The sequence below is a fragment of the Rhinoraja longicauda genome, chromosome 27 (genome assembly GCF_053455715.1).
Source record: "Rhinoraja longicauda isolate Sanriku21f chromosome 27, sRhiLon1.1, whole genome shotgun sequence".
Classification (NCBI taxonomy): Eukaryota; Metazoa; Chordata; class Chondrichthyes; order Rajiformes; family Arhynchobatidae; genus Rhinoraja; species Rhinoraja longicauda.
The window spans coordinates 29,715,010-29,737,763 of NC_135979.1; the positions used below are offsets into that span (position 1 = coordinate 29,715,010).

The 22,754-nt window shown below is 46.7% G+C and overlaps 1 protein-coding gene across 3 annotated transcripts in view; it reads right to left on the minus strand.

Annotated features, from left to right (window-relative positions):
* LOC144606858 (glutamate receptor ionotropic, kainate 3-like) overlaps positions 1 to 6,018 on the minus strand; it is a 552,253-nt gene extending 546,235 nt beyond the window's left edge. For all 3 annotated transcript variants that reach the window (XM_078423285.1, XM_078423286.1, XM_078423284.1), the window contains exon 1: positions 5,721 to 6,018. In XM_078423285.1, the coding sequence (XP_078279411.1) occupies positions 5,721 to 5,805 (85 nt within the window). In that variant the 5' untranslated portion in view covers positions 5,806 to 6,018. The remainder of the gene's footprint in view (positions 1 to 5,720) is intronic.
* Between the last annotated feature and the right edge of the window lie 16,736 nt (positions 6,019 to 22,754).

Genomic DNA, 22,754 nt, shown 5'->3' on the forward strand with positions numbered 1-22,754 from the left:
ACGGGTGACAGATTGAAATGGAAGCGAGAACAAGCATGTGAAGGGATAAATCAAGCAGACGACGACGGGGAAGAGCAGAGCAGAGCAGGGGCCGTCAGACATGCAGAGGGAACGCGAGAGTTTGAAATGGGATTAAAATAAACCAAATGGAATGTCACCTTACATTGAGAATTACCCATTTGCCTTAATGGAGACCGGAGATTTTTTTCCCCTTTAGAACATTTTTAAATACAATGTGTAATACACAGGGACGCGTGGTATGATTTTGAGAAGCGGGCGCTTTGTATAATATCAGTGATCGTAAAGTCGGCGACAGAACCCAACTACTAGAAGTGCAATAATTGCAGTCGCCTGCCTCCGTTTGGCACCAGCGCCCGTGGGCCGGATAATGGTGACACCAAAGACGGCAAATCGTTGGAAGAGAGGCACGAAATGCTGGTGTAACTCAGCGGGACAGGCAGCATCTCTGGAGAGAAGGAATGGGTGACGAACCGGGTCGAGACCCTCTCATTCCTTCTACCCAGAGATGCCGCCGGTCCCGCTGAGTTACTCCAGCATTTTGTGTCTATCTTCGGTGTAAACCAGCATCTGCAGTTCCTTCCTGCACAAATCGCTGGAGGAGCTCAGCGGGTCAGGCAACATCTGTGGAGTGAGTGGATGGGAAGACGAGGTCTCGGCTCTGATAGGGAGGATGAGCGTCCATAATGTAAAACGGGGCGGAGACGTTGGCATTATTTAGACCGAGCTCTTGGGCTCCCTCCCGCCGGCCGGATCGATATGAGCCGCCACTCATCCACCTGAGACTCTGCCTCTGAAGTGTTGGCGGGTTGCACCTGGCGACTAGCCGAGTTAACATTGGGGGGGATTAGCAGTCTGCGCGCAGGGACTGGAGCTGTGACTTACTGAGCTCACAGATCGATTAGACCCAGGTGCACGCGGAGCTGATTGATTGCTCAATAAATAATTGTACAACCTTGATTTGCTCAATTGAAATAAGTTAAATATGGTCAATGTTCTGTGAGCCTGGATACGAACGCTCACACAATGGCATTTGCTGCCGTGTCTTTAAGCGAACGTGAGATCACCCAGACTCGTGCCTCGTGTACCAGACTTGTCACCCAGACTCGTGCCTCGTGTACCAGACTTGCCACCCAGACTCGTGCCTCGTGTACCAGACTTGTCACCCAGACTCGTGCCTCGTGTACCAGGCTTGTCACCCAGACTCATACCTCGTGTACCAGACTTGTCACCCAGACATGTGCCTCGTGTACCAGACTTGTCACCCAGACTCGTGCCTCGTGTACCAGACTTGTCACCCAGACTCATACCTCGTGTGCCTCTGACAGAGTTCCCACTGTGCAGAGGGATCTCCGCCCGTGTATATCAGATGGGCAGAAAATGCCATCGGAAGGTGGAGCACGGCGAGATAGCGAGATCAGTGATGTCTATGTGAAGGAAGGAACTGCAGATGCTGGTTTAAACCGAAAATAGGCACAAACATCTGAAGTAACTCAGCGGGACAGGCAACTTCTCTGGAGAGGATCCTTCTCCCCAGAGATGCTGCCTGCCCCGCTGAGTTACTCCAGCTTTCTGTGTCTAACTTCAGTGATGTGCATGTTCTTCAGATCCTGCGATCTGAAGAAGTGTCCCGAGGGGAATCCTCATCTCTCCACAGATGTTGTTTGACCCGCTGAGCTCCTCCAGCGATTGGCAGTCTTTAGTGTCACCGCGTCCCAGCCCGTGAATGCTGGTGTCAAACTGAGACCGGCGATTGCAGTTATTGCCAGAATATTGGCGTTTTTTTTCTTCAGGATTCGGTCCTTGGTTATCTGCTATATGATCTACCTTTGACATATTAGGAATGTTGGCGCCTCTGAACCTTTGGGTTCAGCATTATAAAGCGTTATCCCCCTCCTCTTGAAGTGAGCCGGAGAATAGAGCCACTTTAGACGTATCTGTAGCTTGCACAGTAAGTGAATTCCGTCTACCGGCAGATGAAGCTGAAAACTTTTTGTGTTCTGCATGATACGGCGCCTTTATGTCCAGTCCTCCGACGATTCAATATCCCGACACAATCCACTTTTTAAAATAACATTACGAGGGGCACGGGTAGACTATTCAGTGGGAAATACTGTCGCCTCTCCAGAGGCGCCCATAACCAGAGGGATACGTTCAACGCAGAACATTTAGTACGTGGGGATTTAAGACAAAGAAATGTGGTTCATTCAGAGCGGATGAAATTTGCAACTCGCTATAGACTGCGGGCGGGTATACGGACTACAATGGACAACGAACAACAGACGAGCGCTTGAAACACAATGCGCTTGAGGCTTTAGGCCGAGGGGTAGAAAATGGGACTCGTACAGATAGATAGGCGTCTGGCATCTAGCAGGGACTAGTTGGGCCAAAGGCCTACGTGTGTTTTATTTTGACTTCGCTACACAAGGCTCATCTCGTCCTTCCCCACTCTGCATTGTCCCACCGCTCACACAGCAACACGAAACAAATACCCCTTGCATTCCCTCTCGCTCCGTCCCTCTCTCACCCTCGACGTCTTGCCAGTTAACTGTCTGTTTCCCTTCGTTGCCACCCCTTCCACACCCAACAATGGACCATTGTGGGCTCCACCTTTCTTGAGTTGTCGGTGCCGGCTGCGATTTGTTCTGTACTTTTTCATAGCTCCAGTTTCCCTCTCAGTCTGAGGAAGGGTCTCGACACGAAGCGTCAACCTATTTGTTCCCTTTTCTCCAGAGACGCTGCCTGTCCTGCCCAGTTACTCCAGCACGTTGTGTCCATCTTCGGTGTAAACCAGCATCTGCAGTTCCTTCCGAGGCAATACTGTACGTGGCGAGGAGGAAGGAGGGAAACAATGCAAGGGATGGGGTGTGTTGGTTGGAGGAATTATTTTAGTGCGCAGGATGTGTAGGAAGGAACTGCAGATGCTGGTTTAAACCGAAAAAGAGACACAATATGCTGGAGTAACAGGCAGAATCTCTGGATAAATCGAATGGGTGAGCCATTCCTTCTCTCCAGAGATGCTGCCTGTCCCGCGGAGTTACGGCACCATTTCGCGTCTATTTTTACTTTAGTGTACCTTCGGCCCAATGAACACGGACGTTATTTGCACTGTTAAATGTTTTATTTAATAAACTAAGGCACAGAGTAGTGAAAGCTAGTGTGACAAGTAAGCGGTCACCCTCAAACACTGGGCTTACACTTCCCTGTCCATATGTGCCGCTGGCTATAAACCTCTTGTAGCCACGTTCAGCATTTGGTAGCCCAGTCTCCCTCGATGTGCGGACGAGACATTTTGTGTCGAAACGGAGTCAATATCGCCAGAATGATACCAGGGCGCGAAACGCTGGAGTTATTATTTTCAATATATAGTTTCCAATTTAACCCCACAGTTCTACGTCGCATGCTGGCCTTCCTTTCACGTCTCGGCCTCGCTGCCTGGTCGATTGCAGATAGCCACTCAGAATGAACACTGAAAATGTAGGAAGGAACTACAGATGCTGCTTTACGCCGAAGACAGACGCTAAATCCTGGGCCTGCTTTACAATGTGGGGTATGGATCAGATCGACGAAGCATCTCGTACACCCCAAATTACCCACATTCGACTTTCCAGTACAAAATATACCAATAGAAAATTGTAGCAAAGATTACATTTATTAAAAATGCATTGTTTATTTGGGGAGGGGAGGAGGGGGGGGGGGGGGGGGGGATTTCCGCGTCTCTGTTGACCTTGTAGTGATTCGCAAGTTTCAATCTGCATCTCCAGTCTTTCCTTACTCGGGAATGGTTTGATTTTGCGCCTTTACCCCCATTCTCTACATCCTGAAATAGGGGGAAGGATGAAAAAGAATCTGAGAGTCCTGGTATTTATTTCCGAGTCCTGTCACACCGCGAGTTACTGTATTTAGAGCCGCTGCCATCAGCCAGCTAGCTCCCTCGGTCTCGGTCTCGGTCTCGCTGCCTGGTTGATTGCACATAACTACTCGGAATGAACATTGAAAATGCTCCGTGTGTAGAAGGAACTGCAGATGCTGATTTACACCGAAGACAGGCGCAAAATGCCGGAGTAACTTAACGGGTCAGGCAGCATCTCTGGAGAGAAGGAATGGGTGACGTTTTGGGTCGAGACCCTTCTTCAGACTGAGAGTCGGGGGAAGGGGGAGTAGCAGAGATAGGGAAGTGCAAGGTGTGATAACGAGACATTAAAAGAGATGTTGTTCAATGAATATGTAGCATAGATTATTGTTAGCCAGGGGCAGGTGAATACTCCTCCAGGTATACCGGTCACCAAGTGCGCAGGATGTAAATTGTGGATGATGTTTGCAATAGAGTGTGAACTGAATAGAGGGCGAAGGCACTGCCGCTGACGGCTCGCATCGGTGAACGCCTGGACAATTCCAGTGTTAATGTTGAGTGGCTTCGGGCTTTGCGGTTCAGGTAGTGGCAAACCACTTGTCCGGTGCCATTAGCCGCCGGACACAAACGTATTGATCGGTTGTCTGATTGCAGCCGGACAAAGTTCGCAGCGCCCTTCGCACTCCCACGGACAGTTCCATTGTCGCCAGTTTTCTCCCTTTCCGACGAGGCGCGGATGGGGGAGAAACACGAGCCAACAAGTCACCCTGAGCGATGCCCTGTACGCGGACACGCCGAGGGACAGACAGGGGGGACACGCCGAGAGACAGGGCGAGCACGGATCTGGCATATTTACTACCCTGCCACGCTCTCGCTGTAAGTGTCTGTCCGAACTAGATACACAGCACCAAGACAGATTGCCTCTCCTATTCCATTGCTCCCTGTCCATCCATCATCGTGGCCGCCGCTACATCTTTACACAGTCTTTCCAACTCGGATTTTTACTCCCGGCACCGTTGTATTAATCATTAGAACTGCAAGTCGAATCAGACACTCTCTTATAAATCGGTCTCGGATTCGGCTATTAACCTGCATGTGTACAATTTACAGTCACGGACCTGTACCGAGGAAGATGTCGTTTACACTCTCTGCTTGAATTAGAGACTTTATTTCTAATGTTCTCGTCCATTGGGTCATTATTCTTATATACGCGCCACACAATAATCTAATTATTTTAGCGATAAAACATTATGTACAACTGTAATCACCCTGTCACTTCTATTTACAGCAACAATTAAATGCACATAAAAGAGGCTGTAACCGAGCTCGCCGTCTCCACTGTAAACTGGACCCAGAGTTTGTCTCAGAGGCGATAGGGAGCTTCCTCCGTCGGGTCACTAACTCCACGTTGACTCTAAACTTCTCCTTAGCAGAACGACTCGTTTCTGCTCCGTTTGAAACCACCCACCATTTACCCTTGCTAAACACAATTACACAGACGATAATCCATCTTCAAATATTTCCCTTTAACTCTGTTTGTTTTTAAAGTCCGTGCGTGGCAGCGAAACCACTGTGTCAGTAACGCGGACAGATGAGGTGCACCGCTCACAGTTGGCAATTTTGCTACGTTGTCGCAAGCATTAACTTGCTACCCCCCCCTCCCCCTCACCCACCACCCCCGTCTCACATTGCCACCCCTCTCCTCCCATCCCCAAGCTCACCACTTCTTTCACTGCCCCCCTGGTTAAAATGTTACCAGCGAAACAAACAAAAAAAACCTCAAGACCCCTCATGAATTCACACACGCCGGACCCCCAGCAGAATAATCTCAAAATCAAAACACCCTTACCAATGCGAATAACATGAGGCATCCCATGAGAATATCGTATCCAACACAAGTAAAAAATAAGTCCCGTCCTGCATTCCAAAATCATGCTCAAAAAGGAGGCACCGGCGATCTCTCGTGGTCCCAAGTATGAAGAGTGTTCAATGCAAGATTCCAGCACACAGTGTTTCCTCCCGCCGCCCCACAGTCCAGCTGTACGGCGCAATCGGGTTTGGGGGGGGGCTTAAAACTCTTTCGTGTCTGGAGTGAGCGGAGGCTTCCCGGAGCAGCGCAGAAATCTGAACATGATCTTCACGTCTCACATCCACTTATTCCAATAAAGCGGAGAGCTGAGGAGAGGAGAGGAGAGGAGAGGAGAGGAGAGGAGAGGAGAGGAGAGGAGAGGAGAGGAGAGGAGAGGAGAGGAGAGGAGAGGAGAGGAGAGGAGAGGAGAGGAGAGGAGAGGAGAGGAGAGGAGAGGAGAGGAGAGGAGAGGAGAGGAGAGGAGAGGAGAGGAGAGCTGAGGAGGAGAGGAGAGGAGAGCGATAACTCTGCAAGGGATGGTGGGAGCTGAACGCTCAGACTGAAAGTATCTCGCTCCAAACCAATCGACACAACCAACCACCCAGTTCAAAATGAACAGCGGGCACGCAGACAGGCGGGGGGGGGGGGGGGGTGGAAATGATCGCAATCCTAAATTAAAGAGCAAACGGGGAGGAGATGCAACGATGGTAAAAGCATCTGCTGGGAAAGGCGACTGGGGACTGTAAAACTGACTGACGGACAAGGGGGTTAAGTATGTGGATTATTAACTGTTCCGTCTTCCACTGCTCGCTGTGCATTTAATGCCGCGGTTCCAAATTCCACCGGCAGCTTTCTTGCGGCCAAAAGCTCCTTGAGTTTCATTCAGTGACCTTTCCCAAAACTTCCAACACTCGAGTCCCAGCGCAATCGGAATGTTAATCTCAGTCTAGAACCTGTCTACATGTCGTGGCGTTTCACCTGGAATTATTTCATCCCCCTCCCTAAACAAACCATACCGACATAGTCCAAATGGTAATAGTCTATGTCCCTCCCCGTCGACCAGACTGGCCCTCACCCCATCTAACAAGGACACGAGTCGAAGTGAAGGTATTTATTCACAAAATGCTGGAGTAACTCAGCAGGTCAGGCAGCATCTCGGGAGAGAAGGAATGGGTGACGTTTGGGGTCGAGACCCTTCTTCAGACCGACCCGAAACGTCACCCATTCCTTCTCTCCTGAGATGCTGCCAGACCTGCTGAGTTACTCCGGCATTTTGTGAATAAATACCTTCGATTTGTACCAGCATCTGCAGTTATCTTCTTATACTACATGAGTCGAAGTGGGCGTTTAATCAGACGCGAGGGGGAGCGTGTGTCCACTTCAGTGGCTGGAAGTGAGTGAGTGGAATCACGCAGTGATGGGATTCACATAACAAGGTGGCTGAAACGCCGTTTGTGTTGGGCGCTTGTCTGGTGTTGGGATACACGCTGCACATTGACAACTTCTGAGCTGGGCTCTGGCTGCGAACAGCGGTAAATACAGGCGCTGGGAGGCAGGAAACCTTCTTCACAGGATGCGTGCTCACAAACTCTCCACTCCTCCCAGCGCAGTCTGCCAAAACTATTCTTCTTGTGTCGCCCTGACCTCAACTTCCCCGCCCCCTTTTTAATTGCTCCTTCGTTTCCCCGCCGACTCTAAACTCCAAGCCTTTTCTTACCCGCCGTACAAATTGACCAATAGTTTTATCACCACCACGGCTCCCGCCTACCTGTCGAGCTAGCGTTAAAATAACCTTCAGCGCCAGAGTCATGCCCTCCCCCCCCCCCCTTCCCCCCACCCACCCCCTCCACAATAACTCTCCAACTATTGACGTGGCGAAGAAAGACAATGTCTACATTTTCTAAACTAAGAGATTTAATTCGTTTCACTTGTGTCTGCTCCATATTCATGCCATGTGTTCAGATTTATAGACCCACTGCGCAATATAAAGAGAATCAGTGTGAAATATGAAGTCCCAATCCACACATTACAGAGATTCATGGATGCGAGCTCAGAAGTCAGTCTCCACAGCACGTATTCTTGTTTCAGAGCGCCCTCTTTTGAATAAATTGTAGAGCAAAGCAACGCGAAATAAAGTTTACCGTGAAAGTCAGTGAAATCCATCTCCAGTGTTACATTGGCCGCACCTGGCGGTGGACACAACACAGGTCAGGTCACACACTGAGGAGAGAGAGACCCTCTGGTCAACACACCCCACCAGAACAATTAAAAGTCGTGAATTAACACGGAAAAGACACAAAGTGCTGGAGTAACTCAACGGACGGGTTTGATGCAGGAAAAATATTCCCAATGTTGGGGGAGTCGAGAACCAGGGGTCACAGTTTAAGAATAAGGGTAGGCCACTTACGACTAAGATGAGGAAAACATAATTCAGCCAAACACAAATTGGAGGAACAGCGCCTCATATTAGAAGTAACTCAAGTGCTGGAGTAACTCAACATCTCTGGAGAAAAGGAATGGGTGATTTTTCGGGTCGAGACCCTTCTTCAGATTGAGGGCCAGGGGAAAGGGAGACGAGAGGTATAGACGGTGAATGTAGAGAGATCTAGAGCGTTATGTATCTCTCTGCAGTCCCTTGCTAACCAGGCAACGTTGCAGATATCCACGTCAACTCAGAGTTTAACATTTTTCAGCGTTTTGTTTTGTCCACACTCTGTCAAACTGTTGGAGATAATATGAAGCAGCAATCAGTCCACCCTCCAACACACAACGTCCTTTTACTTTGATATACACAAAACGCCGGAGTAACTCAACGGGTCAGACAGCATCCATGGAGAAAAAGGATGGGTGATGTTTCGGGTCGGGACTGAGGAAATCTGAGGAAAGGTCCCGACCCGAAATATCACCCATCCTTTTACGACAGAGATGCTGCCTGAACCTCTGAGCTATTCCAACACTTTATGTCTATCTTTGGTGTAAACCTGCATCAACAGCTCGTTGTTTTTATGTTCTTCGATTTACTTTGTTTAAAAACTGTCATGATAAATTCAGAGACAATAGTGTTTTATTGACATATGTCCCGAAACGGAACAAATGAAATCCTTTCTTGCAGCAGCATAACATAATATGTAAACAAAGTGCTCTGTAAACATCACAATGAACAACAAAAACAGTTCATGCAAATAAGACTAGTGCAAAGTCCAACAAAATGCCCCCAAGACTATGTAGTTCGGAGTTTAATAGCCTGGTGTAGGAAGGAACTGCAGGTGCTGGGTTACCCCGAAGATAGACCAAAGGTGCTGGAGTAACTCAGTGGGTCAGCCAGCATCTCTGGAGGAAATGGAATAGGTGACATTTCGCGTGGAGACCCTGAAGGTGGGTCACCTATCCCTTTTCTCCAAAGTTGCTGCCTGACCCTCTGAGTTACTCCAGCATTTTGTTTAATAACCTGATGATAACCATAAGTTGCTCCTGAACATGGACGTTACAGTTCAGAGCCGATACATTCTTCCCGATGGCTGGAGTGTTTCTACTGGTGGAAGAGTCCAGCACTAGAGGGCATAGCCTCGGATTAAAAGGACGTTAAGAAGGAGATGGGAAATAATTTCTTTAGTCCGAGGGTGGTGAAATTGTGGAATTCATTGCCACAGAAGGCTATGGAGGCCAAGTCAATGGATATTTTTAAGGCAAAGATAGATAGATTTTGTATCAAAGCGGGTGTTGGGGTTATGGGCAGGAGAATGGGGTTGAGGGGAAGTGTTAGGGGACTGTCGGAGTAGACTTGATTGGATGAATGGCCTAATTCTGTTCCTATCACTTCTGAGCATGAGTGAAATGAGAGCGTGGCCAGGGTGATGTGGGTCTTGATTAACAAACAACTGTTTCCTGTAAAAGTAACATAATTGCTTAAGGAAATCCAGTGAGTGAGCGATTGGCGTGAGTGTGGGTAAATGATGTGCTCAGTACGCCAACAGCTCAATTGTCAAGAGAGATATCCAATTATCTCCCTCTGGGCGGACACATTGCGACATCTTTTAATTTAAGGCTTCCAGCAATCAATCGCCCTATCCCCAGTTGTACTGTGATTATTTTGCATTTATACCTTCAGACACAGACTTTTGGACTCCTAATTTGAGGAAGGACATTCTTGCTATTGAGGGAATGCAGCGCAGGTTCACCAGCTTAATACCCGGGGTGGCGGGACTGACATATGATGAAAGAATGTAAGAAAATAACTGCAGATGCTGGTACAAATCGCTGGAGTAACTCAGCAGGTCAGGCAGCATCTCAGGAGAGAAGGAATGGATCAGCTGGGCTTATATTCACTGGAATGTAGAAGGATGAGAGGGGATCTTATAGAAACATATCAAATTCTTAAAGGATTGGAATAATTCCAGGAAAAATATTCCCAATGTTGGGCGAGTCGAGAACCAGGGGTCACAGTTTAAGAATAAGGGGTAGGCCACTTAGGACTGAGATGAGGAAAACATAATTCAGCCAAACACAAATTGGAGGAACAACGCCTCCTACTAGAAGGATCTCAGCCTGAAACGTCACCTTTTCCTTCTCTCCAGAGATGCTGCCTGTCCCGCTGAGTTACCCCACATTTTGTGTCTGCCATATTTCGCTTGGGCAGCTTACTGCACAGTGGCATGAATATTGATTTCTCTAACTTCAAGTAACCCTTTCACCCCCCCCTCTCTCTCCATCCTTCCCCCTCCCTACTCAGCGTACTAGTTTTACTGTCGTCCTGTTGAGTTCCACTGTCTGTGTGACTCGTATCACCGAGCTCACGGCCAACAATGGACCATTGTGGGCTCCGCATTTCCTTGATTAGCGTTAGTTTTTGCATATTGTCCATTCATTTGTCCTCAGTACCGTCTGTGTCTCTCGTTCCCCTCTCCCCTGACTCTCAGTCTGACCGGGGTCTGGGACCTATAAACGTCACCTATTCCCTTTCTCCAGAGATGCTGCCCGACCCGCTGAGTTACTCCAGCATTTCGTGTCTGTCAATACAAATTGGCTCATGTCTTCCTGAATATGGGTCGCTTCTCGCCCACAAACACACACTTCGGACGCAGACTTTTGATGGTCCTCTTAACTTGAAGTTTTCTTGCAAAAACACAATTACATTGGATGGAAATAATTTTTAAAATCCAACAATTAAACCTGCATCGAAGGGAGTGCAGATGTTGGTTTACACCGAAGATAGACACAAAATGCTGGAGTAACTCAGCGGGTCGGGCAGCATCTCTGGAGAGAAGGAACAGGTGATGTTTCGGGTCGAGACCCTTCTTCAGACTCGAAGCAGCGCTCCACTAAAACATACATAGTAAGACATTTAGAACTCAATAAAACATTACAAAGTAAAATAAAACTTTAAATATCACCCGCCCCATCCCACGGGTCGAATCCTGATTGAAATGAATCTCATTTGACTCCAGATCTGACCCGGGGTGTATTCGGAGCGCTTCCTCAGAGTCGGGGCCGACTGGAGAACGGGTTCCTCCATTGGCCGCCAAGTGGAGAACAGTTCAAGCGGCAGCACAATCCATCACCTCTGTAGTTACAGCAGGCCCGAGCGAGTCCGGGGCTTCCTTCTTCAAGCGAGAGTCAGATCAATAAAAATACACCCAAAAAATGCTGAAGTAACTCAGCGGGTCAGGCAGCATCTCTGGAGCATTTTGTGTCTATCTACCTTCTGTGTGAACCAGCATCTGCAGTTCCTTCCTACACATGTTGAGTGAAGGAGAGAAGGAATGGGTGACGTTTCGGGTCGAGACCCTTCTTCAGACTGATGGGTCATTTGCAGTATTTGCAGTATTTGCAATGGCCTCGGCTTCAATTCCAGATGCGTATCAACCACGATCTCCAGTACCCAGTGACTTGTAACTTATTTTTATTTCTGCAGTTGGGTGATGAGTTAAAGTATATTCCAGAAAGTTATTCCGGCCTGCCACTTCAACAGTGCTTTAAAAACTATTTTTTTTATATATGTTTTAAAATTATGTTTTCAAACTGTTTAAAAAAAATAGTTGTAATAGTTATTACGTAGCTGTAATAGGCTTAGAAGGACGAGAGGAGATCTTATCGAAACGTATAAGATTATGAAGGGGTTGGACACGTTAGAGGCAGGAAACATGTTCCCAATGTTGGGAGAGTCCAGAACAAGGGGCCACAGTTTAAGAATAAGGGGTAGGCCATTTAGAACTGAGATGAGGAAAAACTTTTTCAGTCAGAGAGTTGTGAATCTGTGGAATTCTCTGCCTCAGAAGGCAGTGGAGGCCAATTCTCTGAATGCATTCAAGAGAGAGCTGGATAGAGCTCTTAAGGATAGCGGAGTCAGGGGGTATGGGGAGAAGGCAGGAACGGGGTACTGATTGAGAATGATCAGCCATGATCACATTGAATGGCGGTGCTGGCTCGAAGGGCCGAATGGCCTCCTCCTGCACCTATTGTCTATTGTCTATTGTCTATAAATGTCACACTGTCAGAGGCTGGCTACTTCTCACGAGGTTACTGGAGACACTGCCAGCGCGCTTAGGTGATTCAACACATGAGAGCGACGTTGTAAAAGAGCAACAGAATTATCCCACTTTCACCTCAAAATTCATTACTGGGACATGACTGATTATGACTGATTGCACTGATTGTGAAGATTGTCTGGAGCTTTTTGTTTTTATTTCAACCCGACATTTGCATTATTTTGTTTTCGCTGCCTACAAATTTCATAGGGCAATATTTCACGTCCTACAACTGCCCTGTAATAATATCTTACAACAGTGGCGCTGCTGCCTCACAGCGCCAGAGACCCGGGTTCCATCCTGACCACGGGTGCTGTCTGCAGGGAGTTTGTACGTTCTCCATGGGACCTCGTGGGTTTTCTCCGGCTGCTCCGGTTTCCTCCCACACTCCAAAAATGTACAGGATAATTGGCTTTGGTAAAATTGTAAATTGTCCCTCGTGTGTTAGGACAGCGCGGACTCGGTGGGCCGAAGGGCCTGTTTCGGGCTGTATCTCTAAACTAAAAATAAAACATGGTGCTTGGTCTTGGGAGATACTGGGGTCATGCAAGACACTGACAATCTTTCTCTACATCTTCACCTACCTGTCTGTTAAACTATCAACAGCTTTGTCACCTGATGTTGAAACTCATTAAATTATTTGGGTTTTAGGATTTTCTTTTCCCCAAATATAAACTTTATTCATAATGAAAAATACATACACATTAAAACTGTACAAAAATTCCTCAGACATTCTCAGCATCTATCGATTCATTAGTACCACACTCAGTGGTGTTCACGCCTATATTTAAGCACAACATAACATCTTTGCCACTCATGTGGCCTCCTGGGGTGACACACCTTCCCCTGTTTGAGGGGTGTCCCCACCGGACTCTGCCCACCCCCCCCCCCCCCCCCCCAATGTCCAGCAGTGGAAGGACCTTAGACTGTGAAGCCTTGGTGCTGGCCAAAGATAATAGAGCAGAGCAAGATAGACCACTCGACCCTAAAAACCGTAGTGTGTCATGGCATCATTTTAGTAGGCAGAAACTTGCAGAAACATTTTAAAAGAAAAATAACAAAAGTCTGTGAATTGATAGATGAGATATATTCTGCATTTTAGTGGTGTCATCACACATACTGTTCCCCCAAAACACTGATTACACTGCGAGAGGCAGAGCGAAAGGTGGATTTTGCCTACTAAAATGGCGGACGTTACGCTCCTTTGCATACTACACTTCAGTATGGGCGATTTCGATGGAGCGGTTCATCTTGTTCCTCCAGTATCTTTGGTGTTGGCTGCACCGAGCTTCAGTGTGTCCCTCAGCACGTAGTCCTGCAGTGTGGAGCGGGCCAGTCAGCAACATTCCCCGACAGTTAGCACAAGGCGAAACATAGAAACATAGAAAATAGGTGCAGAGGTAGGCCAGAACCTCTAGCCAGAACTGCCTTTCAATATGATCATGGGTGATCATCCAACATCAGTATCCCGTTCCTGCTTTCTCCCCACATCCCTTGATTCCGTTAGCCCTAAGAACAACAGGTCTGTGGACCAAAGAGTGTCTTTTACTGAGTTGATCGACCTCCAGCTGTACTTCTCTCTTCGACAAACTACTTTGAAGAAGTTCTCCTCCTCTCTTCGACGACCCACCGGAAATTGGAGGAACAGCACCTTATATTTCGCTTGGGCAGCTTGCAGCCCAATGAACATTGACTTCTCCAACTTTAGATAGTTCCTCTGTCCCTCTCTTCCCCTCCCCCTTCCCAGTTCCCCCTTTATCTTCCTGTCTCCACCTATATCCTTCCTTTGTCCCGCCCCCCTGACATCAGACTGAAGAAGGGTCTCGACCCGAAACGTCACCCATTCCTTCTCTCCTGAGATGCTGCCTGACCTGCTGAGTTACTCCAGCATTTTGTGAAATAAATACCTTCGATTTGTACCAGCATCTGCAGTTATTTTCTTACACTACTTATACTCCAGCTGTACTTGATATCTGTCTTCAAATATGTCCCTGGGAACAGATCAGAGAGCCTTCAGGTATGGATCTGGTCGGGATGAATGAATCATGACAAAAACCCTTGCATCACTCTCCAGACCCTCATCACAACTTTTATACTCTAAGGAGAGGTGGGCAACTGTTTCCTCTCCGTACCAGCCATCCCGATGTCTGCGTGCATCTGTATTAAGACGCTGATGATGCAGGAAGGAACTGACTGGGAGGGTCACCTCTCACCGCCAGCCAAGTCTGGGTGCTGTTGGTGAGTTCTAATGATGAGGCATTTTGCCAGGCAAACAGGACAGTCTGCTCAGGGAACTACGCCACATTGATTTTACACTTTTACCATGTCAATTAACCGACAAACCTGTACGGGGAATGTGGGAGAAAACTGGAGCACTCGGAGAAACCCCATGCAGGTCACGGGGAGAATGTACAAACTCCTTACAGACAGGATTGTGAGGATTGAACCCAGGATTCTGGCACTGCAAGGCGGCAACTCTACCGATGTGCCACTGTGCCACCCCAAATATATAATTTAAATTTTGAATTTATTTAGCATTGGGAATCTTGAAGAAAATTACACTTTTTAACCAAATGGATGATGGATGTGCTGGCTCTGGAGAGGATCCAGAGGAGGTTTACAAGAATGATCCCAGGAATGAGTGGGTTAGCTTATGATGAGCCTTTGACAGCACTGGGCCTGTACTCACTGGAGGTTAGAAGGTTAAGGAGGGGCCTTATTGAAACTTACAGAATAATGAAAGTGGATGTGGAAAGGATGTTTCCACTAGTGGGAGCATCTAGGGCCAGAGGTCATTGCCTCAGAATTAAAGGGCGCTCTTATAGAAAGGAGGAGGAATTTCTTTAATCAGAGGCTAGTTAATCTGTGGAACTCATTGCCAAAGAGGGCTGTGGAGGCCGTCAGTGGATATTTATAAGGCAGAGATAAACACATTCTTGATTAGAACAGGTGTCAAGGGTTATGGGGAGAAGGCAGGAAAAAGGGTTTCGGAGGTAGAGATCAGCCATGATTGAATAGCAGAGTGGACTCGATGGGCTGAATGGCCTAATTCTACTCCAATAACTTGTGAACCTGTGAATGTGTTGTATTAATTGTAATTAGGATGGTGTGAGTAATTGTAAGCAGTATAGCACAGAGTAACTAGGGAAATAATGACCACCGAGCCAACTAATTTGAACCAACATTGAGAGTGTTTGATCTACGAGATATGTGGGAATATAAAGAATTATCAGCATGGAGTTAATGCATTAACAGAAGTAACCAACTTGCCTGCAATGCCAGCTGTCATCAAACAACTCATTCTGAATATCTCCATCGATAGTTCTTTTGCAGTTGTTTCAAATTAAAAGTCATATCTGTGAACATGTTGTAAACCCCTTCGAAATATTAAATTAATTAATTGATCATTATTTACATGTTAATTAATATATTCATTTCTTCACAATCGAATCTCCAAAAAAGAATGTAGATAATCCAGTTCCTTCTTTGCATCACCATCCCCCAATTTATTAAATATACAGTTTAATTTAGGGATTCAGCGAGGAAACAGGCCCTTCGGCCCACCGAGTCCGCGCCGACCAGCGATCCCCACACGCTAACACTATCCTGCACAATAGGGACAATTTACATTTAAACCAAGCCAATTAACCTACAAGCTTGTCCTTCTTTGGAGTGTGGGAGGAAATCAAAGATCTCGGAGGAAACACACGCAGGTCACAGGGAGTACGTACAAACTCCGTACAGACAGCACCTGTAGTCAGGATCGAACCCGGGTCTCTGGCGCTGTAAGCAGCAAATCTACCTCTGTGCCACAGTGCCACCCTAGTGGTACGGGACATTTTATTCAAGGTAACTTTCTTGTACCTTTCCAACATTATCAATCTTTAAAAAAGTAACAAAATGTGCATGGAATTTCTTCATAGATACAACACAGCTTATTAATAAAATAGAGATATCTGTGGGCTATAAATTATATAAGAAAACATTTTAATAATACTTTTAAAAAATGAGTTGTTTCAATCTTGTGCATGATAATTACATTGTTATTGATTGAAATACTATTATATTGTGTGATCAAGCAACACAGACCCACACTGGCATGAAAATAATTGTACGTACATTTTTCTTAATATTGTTGTGCACTTTTTGATTGCTGATGATCATAGTACTACAAATCATGTTTCTTACAGCTGTTTTATATGTATTAATATATGACGTGGATAATATGCAATACATAATCTAAATAATATATACCTTAATACCTTGGAGTTCAAATACTTTGGAGTTTACCCGGGCAGTAAACTGGACTGGTCCAGGAATGCTGAGGCCCTGTACATGAAGGGACAGAGCCGGCTGTACTTTTTGACAAGGCTCTGCTCCTTCAACGCCTGCAGAAAGATGTTGCTGATGTTCTACCAATCGTTGTAGCCAGTACCATCTTCTTCGCTGTCGTGTGCTGGGGTAGCAGGGGAAAGGCCACGGATGGCAACGGAGTTAACAAGCTCATCAGGAAGGCTGGGTCCGTCCTGGGGGCGGAGTTGGATTCACGGGAGGTGGTCTTGGAGGGGAGGATGTTCCTCAAACAGCGGAGCATCCTGGACAATACAGCTCACCCACTCCATGACACACTGGTCAAACTGAGGAGCACCTTCAGCAACAGACTGGTCCCACCAAGATGCAGCACAGAACGCCACAGGAGATCCTTCTTCCCTGTGGCTATCAATCTGTACAACTCCTCCCCATTCTGTCGTGGGGTAGACCGAGACTGACCCCCCCTCCCCCCCCTCCCCAATCTTTGCACATCCACAATCCTTTTCACTCGTCACTTTAATTTCATGTTTCATGTATCTTGTGTTTTATGACTTTTGACAGATCAATTTCCCTCCTGGGATAAATAAAGTTCTATTGTATTGTATCGTATATACTACATTTTATAAAAGTATACAAACATATCATCTGTACAATTCTATACTCAGCATCTGTGTTAATTTTCTAATTAAAATGAAGCTTGCCATTCAAAAACAGTTTCAATTGCAGAGTTCCTTAATCAAACAACAATTATACCTTGTAATGGCAATTTCCGACTTTTCTAGTGACCTCTTTTCCACTTGCCATTACTACACAGGACGTAGGAGTGATCTTACACAAACCTAATGGAACAGATCTTCTGCTCATTATTTCCAGTTTAATTGGTTGCTTATTGAAGTAGTTGTACAAACAAGGAGATGAACAATCAAAGCTTTCCATATTCCGCATGCAAGTTGTAGCTGGCTGCTGTGTCCCTGGTCTGGTTAGAACTGTGTGCTCTCCCTCCCTGAACCTGCCACTCCCTGTCCCCTATGCCCAGAAATAATACTGCAAGATATATCTAGACAAAATAATATAACATGCCAACAGTAGCGAGCCTAAACATAAATGGCTCCTACATACCTTTCTGTCAGACCAGTTAACCTGTCCTAATACTGATTAGAAAGGACTTAATGCATTTTGCCAACTATTTAACTTTATAAGATAAAGCAGTGTACCCGGTTTGCTGATGTCTGGTTGTGGTTCTCAATCTGAAGTAAGCTCGGAATCTGAAAGAAAAATGGTCTGGAGTGTTCAAGATAAAACAGTGCGATTTTGTGTTCCCTGTTGGAAACTTCCAATCGAGTCAATCAGAGAAGAATACTCTGGATGCTAGGATACTAAAAGAAATTTAGAAGTATTGTGAACACTATTGAAAAAACAGGTTGTACAGTGTCTGTTGAAAGAGAAACAGAGATCTGGATAAAGTGAATGTGGTGAGGATGTTTCACTGGTGGGAGGGTGTTGGATCAAAGGCCATAGCCTCAGAATAAAAGGACATACCATTAGAAAGTCGATGAGAAGGAATTTCTTTAGTCAGAAGGTAGTGAATCTGTGGAATTCATTGTCACAGAAGGCTTTGGAGGCCAAGTCATTAGATATTTTTAAGGTGGAGGTTGGCAGATTCTTGATTAGTACGGGTGTCAGGGATTATGGGGAGAAGGCAGGAGAATGGAGTTGAGAGGGAAAGATACATTATGACCACTGACATGCAAAGTGAATAATGTTGATTATCTTGTTACAATGGCACCTGTTGTGGGATATATTAGGCAGCAAGTGAACAGTCAGTCTGGAAGTTGGATGCTGGAGAAATGGGCAAGAGTAAAGACCTGAGTGACTTTGACAAGGGCCAAATTGCTATGGCCAGCCGACTGGGTCAGAGCATCTCTGAAACGGCAAGGCTTGTGGGGTGCTCCCGGTCAGCATTGGTTTGTGGTTTGTCCCTCCTCGGACCACTGTCGGTAGGTACTCACCAAGAGAGAGCTAGATAGAGCTCTTAAGGATAGCGAAGTCAGGGGGTATGGGGAGAAGGCAGGAACGGGGTACTGATTGAAAATGATCAGCCATGATCACATTAAATGGCGGTGCTGGCTCGAAGGGTCGAATGGCCTCCTCCTGCACCTATTGTCTATTGTCTATTGTCTATTGTCTATTGATACATTAGCAATGCTCTCGTGACGTTTAGCTCGGCACGTGAATATGCAAGGAGCGGGGTAATGTGGAACTCATGCAGGCAGAGGAGATTAGATTAAGTGGGATCATGTTTGCAACAGACACGGTGGAAAAAAAGAGTTGCAAATGCTGGTTAATACCCAAAAGGACACAAAATACTGGAGTAACTCAGCAGATTTGGCACCATCTCTGGTGAACTTGGATAGGTGACATTTTAGGAGCCTTCTTCAGGAGGGGAGAAGAATGCTGGAAAAGGGGAGAGGCAGCACAATGCGTGGGTAAGGAGGGATTTTTTGGCAGGCAAATGGTTGGAACAAAGGCCTGAGATAAGAACACCAGGTGTGAGACAGGTTTGAAGAGTGCCAATTGTGACAGGGGGTGGGTTGGAAGAACGGGGGAACACATGCAAACACGTGCTTGACCCGCCATGGGCAGCTGGATCTCCCAGTTGTTGACCAGTTTATCTTCCCTTCCCAGTCCTTCATTGGCCTTTCTTTCCTGGGCCACCTACATTGGTAAAGTAAGGCCACGTGCAAACTGGAGGAACAGCACCTCCAATGGCACAAATTCCTTGTATGTTGACATACTTGGCTAATAAAATTAATTACAATTACAATTCCACTTGGAAAGCTTACAAAGCAGCAGTTGTAACCCTAGCAGTTGTAATCTCTAACTAAACTCACCCCCCCCCCCTTTCCCATCCCCCTCCAACTCACCCCCCTTCACTTTCCTGTAAAGCTGCATCATATCTTCCTGATTCTTATATTTAACTCTCTAAATAACCGATGAAGGCAAGCATACTTTTTGCCTTCTTTACCAGTCTATCTACTTACATTGCCACTTTCAGGGGGTTATGGACTTGGACCTCAAGATCTCTCTGGACAGCAATGCCATGAAGTGTCTTACTATCAATCATTTATTTTCCCCTTACCTTCTATGGGAAGCATGGCTTCCCCTCTGCCATTGTTGATGGAGCCTTCACACATGTTTTCCTGCACACTCTGCTTATCTTTACTCTCCAGACAGAACAGAGATGCACGTTTCCTTGGACCTCACCTTCCAACCCACCAGCCTCTACATTCAGTTTCAGTTTATTGTCACGTGTACCGAGGTACAGTGAAAAGCTTTTGTTGTGCGCTAACCAGTCAGCGGAAAGACAGTACACGATTACAATCGATCATTCGCAGTGTAAAGATGCATGATAAGGGAATAACGTTTAGTGCAAGATAAAGCCAGTAAAATCTGATCAAAGAAAGTGTGAGGGTCCCCGATGAGGTAGATAGTAGTTCAGGACTGCTCTCTGGTTGTGGTAGGATGATTGTTGTCCGATAACAGCTGGGAAGAAGCTGTCCATGAATCTGGAGGTGTGTGTTTTCACACTTATCTACCTTTTTTCATTACCTATAACTATACCGTTACACACCATTCAGAATCTGATCGTGAGCCATTTCCAACAGTTCCAGCTCAACAGCTCAACAGTTCAGAACTGCTCTCCAGTGTTGGTATGATGGTTCAGTTGCTGTTATCAGGCAACAGGACAATCCTAGCAACAACTAGAGAGCAGTCCTAAACTACTATCAACCTCATTGGAGATCCTTGAACTATCTCTGATTGGAATTTACTGGCCTTATCTTGCAGGAAACGTTATTCACATTATTCCCTTCATCATGTATCTGTACAAGTGTGGATGGCTCGATTGTAATTATGTATTGTCTTTCCGCTGACTGGATAGCACGCAACAAAAACTTTTTACTGCACCTGGGCACATGTGATAATAAACTAAACTCAAACTCAAGTCAATCAGTCACATCCTTTCCTCTATCCATCACCCCCCCCCTCCCCCCTCCCTCGCCGTTTCCCTTCCGGCTTTCTCTGGGGGCCACACCACACTCTCTGTGACTTCTAGGTCATCCCTTCCCACCCCATCCCTGTCCCCGCTATTTTCCACCTGCAACCATTGAAGGTGCAACATTTGTCCCTTCATGTCCCCCATCACCTGTATCCAGGGACCTAAAGCGACCTTCCAGATGAAGCAGAGGTTCTCCCCCTCATGGTATCTGCTGTGGTTCTATGGTGACCACAGGTGAACTGCATGGATCAAAAGGCCATCTGAAACCCTTTATGATGGTGGACGTCAGAGCCACTGGACGGTAGTCATTAAGGACGCTACCTCACTTTTCCCTTACACCAAAGTGATTGTGGTCTTCTGAAAGCAGTTGCACAACATAGAATGGAGTAGGGAGACGTTTAAGCTGTCCCTGGAGGTGCCAGCTGGTCCAGGCAGGTCCTGAGAACACATCATCCTGTGGTACCACAAAATGCTGGAGTAACTCAGTGGGCCAGGCAGCATCTCAGGAGAGAAGGAACAGGCATCCTGCCCCCTTCCCTGACATCAGTCTGAAGAAGGGTCTCAACCCGAAACGTCACTCATTCCTTCTCTCCTGAGATGCTGCCCGACCCGCTGAGTTACTCCAGCATTTTGTGATGCCTTCGATTTGTACCAGCATCTGCAGTTATTTTTCTACACTACTTCCTCCATCCTGTGGGATCCTTCTCGGGAAGAGTGATCTGGCATCTGAGACAGAGGCTTGGTAAATGTAAAAATTGTCCCCAGTGGGTATCAGAGAGCGTTAATGTGCGGGGATCGCTGGTCGGCGCGGACCTGGAGGGCCGAAAGGGCCTGTTTCCACGCTGTATCTCTAAACTAAATTAAACTAAACTAAAGTAATGTGTCCCTCTTGGGATCACACCATCCCCAGCCAAAAGTTGTCCCACCAGGGAACCACCCTGCCTGAGGTCATCTGTTGCCAGCCCTGATTTGTCCTGGTCTTTTCTTGCTCCTAATCCCCCCCACCCCCCTCTCCACAACAATCAGTCTAAAGAAGTCACCTACTGTATCCATGTTCTCCAGAGGTGCAGAGTTACTCCAGCATGTTGCATCTATCTTGGACCTCTTCTCTCTTGGTTCACGTTTACCATCTCCTCCCCCATCTGGTGCCATCGGGTCATCATCCCTCGCTTGTTGGGCTTCAGCCAGCGGTGGCACGGTGGCGCAGCGGTAGAGTTGCTGCTTTACAGCGCCAGAGACCCGGGTTCGATCCCAACTACAGGTGCTGTCTGTACGGAGTTTGCACATTCTCCCCGTGACCTGCGTGGGTTTTATCCGGGTGTATTCCGGTTTCCTCCCACACTCCAAAGACTCACCGGTTTGTCGGTTAATTGGCTTTGGTAACATTGTAACTGGTCCCTATTGTGTAGGATAGTTTTAGTCGGTCGCTGGTCGGTGCAGACTCAGTGGGCTGAAGCAGTGTTGCAGTGATAATATTTTTGGTCCCGGAGCTGTCACTGGTGGCCGAGCGGCTGCTATTAAATTCCCCGCTGTTTGTTTTGGGTTGTTTTTTTACAGAGGTGCCGGAGCGGACCAGCAACACTGCACCCCTGGGCTGAAGGGCCTGTTTCCACCCTGTATCTCTAAACCAAACTAAACTAAACAACTACCAGCCTATGCCTAGCCATTCCTACCTTCCTCTCCCTCATCTGGCTACATTTAAACAATGCCCCCCCCCCCCCAATATCTAATTCCACACATCACCTACCTAGCCTCTGCCTCACCTCACCTGCTCATGTCCACATACTGCCTATTTTCCCTCTCCACCCTCAGTCCCGTTGCAGGGTCTCGACCTGAAACATCGGCCATCCCTTTACAGAAGCTGCTCGATCCACTCTGTTCCTCCAGGTGATTGGGTTTGCAGTTCCTGGTTTTTTCCCGTTGCTATTCTTGACTAATATTCTAAAATAATCTATTTAAGTGAACTACAAATTAAAGTTAGATTCTAACTCTGAAATCAATTTTAGAATATGATGACACCTTCACCTATTTCAGTTCCCAATCTTCGGAGTAATTTTCAATGCCATTCTGTGACCACTTGAAAAGCCCTGATTAGTATTTGAGATCGATAAATCATTACCAAACAATTTTAGAAGTATATTC